This window comes from Danio rerio, chromosome 4 (genome assembly GCF_049306965.1).
Source record: "Danio rerio strain Tuebingen ecotype United States chromosome 4, GRCz12tu, whole genome shotgun sequence".
Lineage (NCBI taxonomy): Eukaryota > Metazoa > Chordata > Actinopteri > Cypriniformes > Danionidae > Danio > Danio rerio.
In genome coordinates, this window is record NC_133179.1 from 6207526 (window position 1) to 6219171 (window position 11646).

Consider the following 11646-nt stretch of genomic DNA (forward strand, 5'->3'; position numbering starts at 1 on the left):
AACAACAAAATCAAAAAATATTTATTTTATAAAACTCCATTAGCAAGTTTAATCAGAGAAACATCAGTATATAAATCACATGGTTTTCTGAGGAATCCTGTATGTTTTACATTAGGTCTTAGTCTTCTAACTTCATCTATTAAAATAAGGCTTTTATTGAGAAGCTGCCTCGTGTTGATTGCACATTCACTACGGTTTAAATATCAGCAAGACTTTATTATTTTTAGAGATTTTTAGAGAAGTATTTTAATAGAAATTCATGTTTTTTTAACACGGAGGTATTAAAATTGACCAAAAGTGGTAGAAACAAAGAAAACAACAAAGACATATTGAAAATTATGTGTCAAATGTTATGTATTGATATATCGAAACACCTTTGTCAAATAAACGTTTGTCAAATAAACAATTAAACTTTCAGATAAGCAAATAATCCAGATTTTTTTAAAAATCATAATAAAAAAATCGTGATTGTTTTCATGAAGTGATTTCAGCACTGATAATAAAACAAATATTGATATTATTTGAGCAGTCTTATATTAATATTGAGCAGCTGATCAGGATATTTAAAAGATTTATGAGGACACTGATGACTAGAGTAATGATTACAGCTATTCTAATGTATAATAAAAGATCCCATAATTCCAGTTTTTGCTTAGTAGAACTTGTATTTTTGGTCATATAAATATCACCATGATTAGATTTCTTCCCAAAACCTTTACATTCACATGAACATTTCTTATTTCTTCTTCAATTATTAAGACTGTAAATAACAATTATAAATCTATTGCATACAAAAGTTCACATAGATCATGTTTAGACATTTCCAAATAATTAAACACTCCCAATAATAAACATTGTCCATTCATACAGTACAAAGAGTAAATGATAAACATTTACCCCTTCTCAAAACATCCCAAAAATTAGTCTGTGCCACACAAACTAGTTTAATGTACATTCTCTGTACTTGACATGATATATGACGCTGCCATGACGTTTCAATTGATGAATTCTGAAGTAATGTATGCATGTTTGATTAATGTAAAGGTTTAGGCTCATCTCCGACTCCTCCAGCAAGACGATGAACAGCCAAGCTGACCTCATGAGCCAGACGATCAGCACCTTCCTGCAGAAATAAACAAGAAACATTGCACTCGCGATCAAATACATTGACACACTCAAGAGAAAAAGGAACATAGTTATTAGGTAATTATAAAGGTTTTCAAACCTGTGTGTCGGCCTCGGCATAGACTCGGACCACATCCTCAGTTCCTGATGGTCTAACGAAGGACCGAGCGTTTTTGTATTTCTTCACTAGCGAGTCGATGGCGTCCTGCAGACCCTCTGGAGTCACGGCCCTCCTCTCTGCATCTGTTGTATCAATGACACGCCGGTCCGACACCTACAAAGTATAGCAGTTAAAGAGATTATTCATTCAATCATTTTCTATTCGGCTTAGTCCCGTTATAAATCAGGGGTCGCCACTGCTGAATGAACCGCTTACTACCCACTGTGCAGCCCTTAAAGAGATAAGCAGGAGTTTAAACTGACAAGACTTTAAAAGCCATGCAGGTGTTTTGTTTGTTGCAGGAGAAACAGGCTGTAAAAGCACAAGCACCGCCCTCTTCTGAAAAGGGGTGGGATCAGCATCTCATTTGCATTTAAAGGAACCCACATGAAAACACATATGAATGTGTGAGGAAACCTCACAAACACACACCGTGACTTTAAGCTGGCGGTTGGGCAGATCAGTGTAAATCTCATCCCAGTCCTGCACAGACATCCCTCTGATGGCTAAAACTGCTTCAATCACTAGCATATCTGAGATGGCATCTCCCACCGTCTGTAGGACAGAGAGAAAGGGAGATAAAGTATGTAAAATGGCAGTAATTAAGAGCTTCTGTAACAGCGTTTGTGTTTGTATATATACCTGGTTGATCAGATTGATGGTGTTCTCCAGGAGTTTTGCAGCATGTTTTCTCTCATCGTTTACGTTGGAGTCTTTCACCAGCTCCACAATCTGTTTCTGTGCTGCTTTGCTGAACAAAACCTGCAACATAGCAAACAATTAAAAATCCTACAAACTTGTTTGACTGTGAACTGAACTGCTTATTTGTTTATAACATGATGTTATAAGTATTTAACATCATGCATATTCAAACTAAATATTTTAGTTTAATTTAAAACCTAAAATTTTAACTTAAGTACATCACTTTATATTTAAGTAAATGTTAAAAACCCAAACTTTAAAATGTAAAATGTATTAAAAACTCAATATTCAATACTTTAAAATCACAATGTAAAATAACAAAATTTTAAATGTAATTTAAGTTTTAAGTACAAAGTTGATTAAAATGTAGAATTCAAAATATTAAATTCAAACTCTACAATTTAAAACCTGTGTTTTGAATAATGCACAGTGTATACTCCATCAGCTGTTAAGTTTCTGTTGGCTTAATGTTTTTGTTTGTTTGGCGCCATCTTGTGGCTCAATAATGTGCAAGTTAGTGTATACTCCATCAGCTGTTTTTGTTTCTGTCGGCTTAATGTTTTTGACTGTTTGGCACCATCTTGTGTCTGAATAATGTGCAGGTTAGTGTCTGAATAATGCGCAGGTTAGTGTGAGAATAATGTGCAGGTTGGTGTCTGAATAATGCGCAGGTTAGTGTCTGAATAATGCGCAGGTTAGTGTGAGAATAATGTGCAGGTTAGTGTCTGAATAATGCGCAGGTTAGTGTATACTCCATCAGCTGTTTTAGTGTCTGTTGGCTTAATGTTTTTGACTGTTTGGCGCCATCTTGTGTCTGAATAATGTGCAGGTTAGTGTCTGAATAATGCGCAGGTTAGTGTGAGAATAATGTGCAGGTTGGTGTCTGAATAATGCACAGGTTAGTGTCTGAATAATGCGCAGGTTAGTGTATACTCCATCAGCTGTTTTAGTGTCTGTTGGCTTAATGTTTTTGACTGTTTGGCGCCATCTTGTGTCTGAATAATGTGCAGGTTAGTGTCTGAATAATGCGCAGGTTAGTGTGAGAATAATGTGCAGGTTGGTGTCTGAATAATGCGCAGGTTAGTGTCTGAATAATGTGCAGGTTGGTGTCTGAATAATGCGCAGGTTAGTGTCTGAATAATGCGCAGGTTAGTGTCAGAATAATGTGCAGGTTGGTGTCTGAATAATGTGCAGGTTGGTGTCTGAATAATGCGCAGGTTAGTGTCAGAATAATGCGCAGGTTAGTGTCTGAATAATGCGCAGGTTAGTGTGAGAATAATGTGCAGGTTGGTGTCTGAATAATGCGCAGGTTAGTGTGAGAATAATGCGCAGGTTAGTGTATACTCCATCAGCTGTTTTAGTGTCTGTTGGCTTAATGTTTTTGACTGTTTGGCGCCATCTTGTGGCTCAATAATCCGCAAGTTAATGTATACTCCATCAGCTGTTTTAGTTTCTGTCAGCTTTGCGTTTTTGACTGTTTGGCGCCATCTTGTGGCTCAATTACGTGCAGGTTAGTGTATACTCAATCAGCTGTTTTAGTTTCTGTTGGCTTAATGTTTTTGACTGTTTGGCGCCATCTTGTGGCTCAATAATGCGCAAGTTAATGTATACTCCATCAGCTGTTTTAGTTTCTGTTAGATTTGAATTTAATTAAAAATTATATAAACTACTACATCTCAAAACAATGCTTTGTGTCTAATTTTTATGTTTTGTGGTTTAGCGACAGGCTGCTGATGTCAGACTTTATTCTGCGATAACAACCTCCAGGATGTACTTTATCCCCAACTTAAAATGGTCAATTTTAAACTCACATAGCCCTAAAAAATGTTATACAACATTCTAAATTGCCTGTTACGATCATATTTAACACTGCTCCAGGAATGTGTTCATGGTGTGTGTGTGTGTGTGTGTGTGTGTGTGTTTCTTTACTGCTGCATGTGTGCCTTTAAATGGGTTAAATGCAGAGCACAAATTCCGAGTATGGCTCATCATAGTTGGCCACCATGCGACTTTCCTTTCACTTTAAACTTACAACTCAAAAACCTTTATAGACTTATTGTATTCTGCTTTCATGAAATGTCCTTATTGTCAGAGAACTCACAGTTCCATGTCCATTGGCTTCAAAGTAGACTCCAATATCATATTCCTGTGCGGCATGATGAAGGTGCTTCACTCCTGTTTTAGTACAACACACTGCCACCTGTGGAGAATCAACACTTTAAGCATGAACTGCAGTGCAAAACAGCAACAGGAGATTTCTTTTAAAGAGCATCACCTTCATAACGTCCTCCAAATAGCGAGTCGAGCTCCCGTTAGCATATGCTGTCTGAACAACAGCAACCTGTAAGTTCAGCCCTGCCTGAACACACACACACACACACACACACACACACACACACACACACACACACACACACACACACACACACACACACACACACACACACACACACACACAAAAACACAAAAACACACACACACACACACACACACACACACACACACACACACACACACACACACACACACACACACACACTAAATTAATGCCGAATTCACTTTTGGATATTAGTTTTAATGTGTGTTTGTGTGTGTAGGACCTGTGTGAGCAGCTCTTTGAGGAAAGTGCTGATAAGAGTAGCGATTTTGTCTCCGTCCAGAAGATGGAAGCAGTTTTTGGAGTCGGTGTAATAGTAAACAATGCGATCGGCATCACCATCAAATGAACAGCAGCGTTCACCTACTCCCATACTCACACCTGCAGGAAAAAATATGGCATTAGTAATAATAATAATAATAATAATAATAATAATAATAATAATAATAATAATAATAATAATAATAGTAATAATAATAATAATAATGACAAAACTGGTGTGTGTTTTAATATATGTTAAAATTTAATTTTATTCCTTTGATTCAATGCTGACTTTTAAGTTATTATCAAGAGCATCACATGAATTGCCAGAACTACCATAATATATAGATTTTGCTGCTTAAAAGTCTTGTGGAAATTACAATACAATAAATTTTGATTTAAGAAAATTTAATTAAATGAAAAATAAAATAATAAAATTAAATTTTAAAATAAAATTAAAAATTAATTAAATAATAAAATAAAATAACATAAATTAATATAATACAATAAATAAAATATTTCAACAAAATACTAAAATAAACAATGAAGTAAAATAACAAAATAATAAAATTTAAAAATTAAAATTAAATATTAAAATTATATATAAAATAAAATAAAATTTTAATTTAAAATTAAATAAAATTAAAAACATTAAATAATACAATTAACTATTAAAATTAAATAATAAAAATTAAAATAATAAAATGAAATTTAAAAATACATAATAATGAAACAAATATAATAACATTTTTATAATATATTTTATCATTTATATAACATATTAAAATATTTAAATAAAAATGTAACATAAAATAAAATAATAAAATAAAATTGTATTATTATTTCATTATTTTAAATATGTATAATGTTACAAAAGATTTTTTAAATAAAGTATGGGCATGGTAAATTATGGTATTTTATTTTGATCTTTTTCTATCTAATCATGATTGTTAAAAAAAATTTATTATAGGCATATTTTTTTGTGCTCAACTAAAGTTTTGCAACTAAAGATCTGTGTGAAAACTGACAACCCATTCAAATAATGGTGTAAGAAAGAAATAAAAAAATACTTTTGAAAAGTAAAACATTTTAAATAAAAAGTAAAACAGAAATAACTAAATACAAATAGATTTTTAACATTTTATTTAGCAAAAATGCATTAAATTAATCAAAAACACATGATGATGATAATAATAATAATAATAATAATAATAACAATAATAATAATAATAATAATGACTTAGCCACAAATATTTTATAAGTGAAAACTAAATTAGCATGAAATAAGCATGAAGTCTAATAAATGCAGAGTTTCTATGGAAAAAATGAAACTTTTAGGAATCATTATTGCTTTTCCTCATAGGAAATTCAACAGATCATGTAAATTCCCCCTTCAGGAATTTCAGACAAACCTTGGGGAGCTTTCTGCTGGACTTTGACATAATCTGCTCCACACAAGTGGTTGAGTTTTCCACTGCTGCCGTCATTAGAAAGCACAACCTGCAGTTCAGAGCGAATGAACGGCTCCAGCTCCTTCATCTTCAATGCACCGATGCCGTTCGCTCCGTCCAGCAGAAGCCTCTTCTGGTCATCTGTGCGATTTGGGACCTTCGGTAAAGAAGTAGGAAACAATAAAAGCACTGAAACGAAGCACCCTGGAGATTACACTGATGTTTGTTAGTCGTGCTTACATTGTGGGTGAGCTGAAGGAAAGCCTGGGAGAGTTTTTGGTAATAACCCTCAAGGGTGGCACTGCCATAGCGGCCCTTTGTGTTGCAGCAGCACACCATATAATGGAGCTGCGGAGTGCTGACCAGACCATAATCTGCATTCAAGAGAAACACACCCATAATCAACACAGCCATTCAGCAACCTTTGTACTTTTTTATTAAAAAGTACACTTCTGCGCATAGCCTCTTCATGTTAAATCACTTAATGCCTTAGTCTCATTTCTAAGTCACTTAGAAACTTAAAAAATCTAATTCAAAAAATGACTAAAATAATGTAACTAACATTAAATGACGCCTTTAATTTAGAGATAAAACCTAGTGTTGAGTTAGCTATCTTTGGGGTACCAGAACACAATATATTGTTGACAAACAAGGAAAAAAATGTATTCGCCGTCGCTACTTTGTTAGCAAGGAGAAGAATACTACTTGAGTGGAAATCAGCAGCTTCACCTAAAGCTTCAATGTGGATGTGTGATCTGATTTTATATTTGAAATTAGAGAAAAGTAAGTATTTAATGAAGGGATCAGTCCAAAAATTTTATGAGACATGGCAACCTATGATTACATGTTTTGGGAAAAGGAAGACTCTCTCCTTTAACTGATTTATATAAATAAATCTGTGCAAACAGGTATATCTGTGATCACCAATATGGTTTAGTTTGATATTTATGTAAAAGACCACTATAAATGTAACAGAATATTGATTTGTATTATCATGTACTGTAGGTAATTATTTATTAGAAATTTTTTTTTTAAGTTTATTTATTTATTTTTTATTAATTTACTATTATTATTATTATATATATATTTTTTTAAATTTAATTATTTACTATTATTAACAATATTTTCAATTTTACTATACTTTTATTTATTCCTGTTGTAATTGTATTTTAATTTTATTTGTTTGCTAATTTATTTCGGCGGCAATGTTCGAAAATGGGGGGAAAGTTACAACTTTAAATGTACAAAATGTTTTGTTAAAGCTTGAGAAAATCATCACAAATAAATGTTTAAAAAAAATAATAATTTGTAAATGTAGCAAGATTATTGTTGTGTAAAAAATGCATGTAAAGTTTTGCACTGTATTTCAATGTATACAAACTGAAAATTACAATTAAAATAAATTATAGCAAATAAAATAATGTAACTAACAATAAAAATTAACTACTATTTCTATCTATTATTTATGATAATATATATATATATATATATATATATATATATATATATATATATATATATATATATATATATATTAAAATGTTAAAAATGTACATCTAATCTATAATCTAGTTAGACCAACTAATCTATAATAAAATAATAAATTAATTGTGGCATTTAGTTAGTTGTAGTTATTTTTTTGTAGTTTCTTGCAGTAGGAAATTCCTGTAGGAATGTAAGGGACTTATAAACACACCATGAGTTTTGCCTCCCAAACTGGAAACACCGTCCAATACAGCCTGAGAAAGAGCTGCACTGCTGGGTCTGAGCAAAACAAAGAGTCGTTCACTAAAATTTACACATACATTATATTTGTTACACAATGAATACATTCACCCAATTTACATTCTAATACAACCAGCGTACATGATAATAATCTGAAGCTTTTTCAAACGGAATAATTTCACTTTGGTGCCATAAACATTCGCTTTCAGATGTGTAAAAAATTGTAAAGAATTTGGGTACAAATTCATTTATTTATATATAAATATATATATAAATATAAATATATATATATATATATATATATATATATATATATATATATATATATATATATATATATATATATAAATAAATATATAAATAAATATATAAATAAATATATATATATATATATATATATATATATATATATATATATATATATATATATATATATATATATATATATATATATATATATATATATATATATATATATAAAAAAATGGCAGCAATAAAACTTTATAAATCATTTAAAGATAAAGGATTCAGCAATTATGTATACTGTATATACAATATACATTATACATGATAATACAATATACAACATTATGCAACATACAATATAATATATAATTATGTATAATGCATATAAAATAATTTATATTAAAGTATAATTGTATTGTTTTTTAATTACAAGAATTGCATTGATTGATTACAACTTACAATGCTTACTGTTTTTTGACTTGATCTACAGGCTCATCCACCATGAAGTCTACAGGTCTGTATGTATTGAGTTGTTCAGCTGCTGTATAAACAGAAGTGAGTCTACCTGGTGTCTCTGCCGATGTAAACGCTGGCCGCTTCACTCATGCTGATGTCCTCTTTCTCTATAATGTCCTTCAGCGCTGCGAGGAGATGGTCCTGCTCTGCGTTGGCCAGCTGTGTGGCGTATTCCTCCCATGCTGCAGCCACCATCTCACCCATCGGGTCGATTAACTTCACTCCATTATCCTCCTGGAAAACACGAGAGCAGCATGTGTGGAGCACGCACTGACAGTCTGATGTCATTTACTTTACATTACATTTACACAAAAATAAAACAAGAACAAAACATATTTATCAAAAATAATAGTTTAAACACTGAACATCTTTAGAAATAGAAATATATATATATATATATATATATATATATATATATATATATATATATATATAAATAAATATATATAAATAAATATATAAATATAAATAAATATAAATATAAATAAATATATTTACATATTTTTGTTTCACTTAATTTTTCAGTGATAGAAAAAAAAAAGTATATATATATATATATATATATATATATATATATATATATATATATATATATATACAAGATCATATATTTCATTTTCTCTTTTTTCAATTTGATTTAATAATTTTAATATAACATATAACATAATTTTCAAATAACGTAAGGTCCAGATTTGGCTTCACTACTGTCTAATCTAATGTATATGCACACATATAATATTGTAAAGCTTCCTATAGAAATATTCCTTATATTAAAATATAATTTTGTGAGGGGTGTACTCATATATTCAGAAATTGTATACATAATAAACTACAAAACTATTTCTTAATTAAACTTTAAAGCCATTTGAATATGTTGCATTTACACCTACATCTTTTTTCTCTGCACAATTATTTTTTATTTATTTTGTTTATCTTATTGTTTTTTTTACTAGTATTATTATTTTCATGTTATCTTATGCATGTTTTTGTTTTGTATATATGTGATAGTTTACTTTATGACTTTTGTACTTATTTCTTGTATATTTGTGTTTTCCTGATAGTTTCTTGTGTGGCGAATTCTATCAGTGTGTATCAATATTATTTCTGTTGCATTTATGGTCTTTCTCACCTAAAATATACCTAATAAAGCATTAAAAAAAACAACACACATAAAACATCTCAGTTTGTTTAGTGCTCAAATTCTAACGATAATTATAGAAAGAACGAAAATATTTGAATAAAATAATTTTATTTTAATTTGTTAGTCTAATGCAGTACACAATAATCTATCTATCTATCTATCTATCTATCTATCTATCTATCTATCTATCTATCTATCTATCTATCTATCTATCTATCTATCTATCTATCTATCTATCTATCTATCTATCTATCTATATAGGTTATTGGAAGCCAGTGTTATAACAGTACATTTGGACATATATGGATGCATTTCCTACCTCAGGGTTATGGGATGCAGTGACCATGACTCCAATGGTAGATTTTGTCTTTTTGGACCTCAGGGTTGCCAAAAGTCCCATGCGGAACATGATGTGGTCCAGATGTTTGGCATTCGTGCGAAATCCAGCAGTGCCATACTGCAGCGTCAGACCCTCCGGCTTCGGGTGCAGCTTCGACTTCTGAGCGACTTCTTCAAACTCAGCCATTTCTGAAGATGAAGACAAAAACAACTCTGTTTCTTTATGCAACTATCCATTTTTGAGATCTTTGTCTTTTCATGAATGTTCCTAAAATAGTTTATTTTTATTATGCACTAATAATAAAAATATATCTGAGCACAAACAAGCACTGAATAACTAGCACTTCTTGTGTATTGACTCTTCTTGTGGAATCGCTGAATGCTTCCTCTACTGCAAACTGCTTTGGACAAAATCGCCTGCTAAATGACTAAATGTAAATATCTTTATTCAACATATTTATTCAACAGAGAAAAAAAAACTGTTTTTGGAATTATTAATGAATAAAACAGATTCACAATATCCCCTCTGTAAAAAAAAAGACATAATAATGAACCTGACTTGATATCATTTTTGAGTATGAAGTGTAAGCAAATCAGTGCATGTTTAATTATATAATGCCTCATTTTCATATTTAAACCTTACATAATATAAAAGAAGTTCACTATTCTTATGCATATTTTGATAATCATTTAATCAAAAGGTCATTTTAGATAACACAAATACATCAATACTTTTTGCAATAATCTCCTTGATCCAGTTTTGATGTTTACATTTTGAACATTATAAATAAACCATGTACACTAACAGACAGTAAATACAGATATTAGCAGATTTAAATACAATCGGGAGACCTATACATAAAGATGTTAAAATATAAATATTAAAATCAATGACACAAGTCAATCTGAAATGAATGAATGGATCTCCTTATCACAAAACTGTAACGCATTATGCGGGAAAGCATAGTACTACGGAAAGCACACATACGCAACATGATGTCTAAGAGTCATTGTTTTTGTAGTATTAACTATTTTAGCAAGAACACAGTTAATGAAGTTTATACTCACTCTTTACTAAGTGCTGTTTCTGCAAGCGAAGGGTTTGCGCAGCGCTTCCTGCTTCCCTGATTACGTGGCTACAGTGACGCTCGTCGCCACACCTCCTCATCTGACGTGGAAGAGTACAACCGAGATGATTTCTCTAATTTTATTTTATTTATTTTTGTTTTGTTCATAACTGTTGTGAGATGTATTCTCTTGCACTAAGTTTGTACATATTTACAATAAAAAGGAAGAACTTGAAAATTCTTCCATGACAAATAACAAATAATTCATCAATATAAGTTCTGTTCAACCCACAGATCAAAGCCTAATTATATTACAGATTCCAGTATGTGCTTATAGACAACGATCACTGTTGATTTAATTGATTGACTGAAGACACTGAGATTTTTAAAATAAGAATTAACAAATATTATTAATATTATATATTTATAGTTAAAGTCAGAATTTTTAGCCCCTTGTTTATTTTTCCCCCAATTTATGTTTAATAGAGATATTATTTCAACACATCCCTAAACATAACAGTTTTAATAACTCATCT

The 11646-nt window shown here is 30.8% G+C and overlaps 1 protein-coding gene across 1 annotated transcript; it reads right to left on the bottom strand.

The window, feature by feature from the left end:
• Nucleotides 1–10: 10 nt before the first annotated feature.
• pgm3 (phosphoglucomutase 3) lies at nucleotides 11–11160 on the bottom strand. The gene is given in 13 exon segments (NM_001007053.1): nucleotides 11–1123; nucleotides 1226–1399; nucleotides 1718–1840; nucleotides 1928–2047; nucleotides 4089–4187; nucleotides 4263–4346; nucleotides 4588–4745; nucleotides 6038–6233; nucleotides 6317–6450; nucleotides 7773–7840; nucleotides 8613–8797; nucleotides 10024–10232; nucleotides 11112–11160. Coding segments are annotated over 12 exon segments (1638 nt in total). The 5' UTR covers nucleotides 10231–10232; nucleotides 11112–11160; the 3' UTR covers nucleotides 11–1033.
• Nucleotides 11161–11646: the final 486 nt, after the last annotated feature.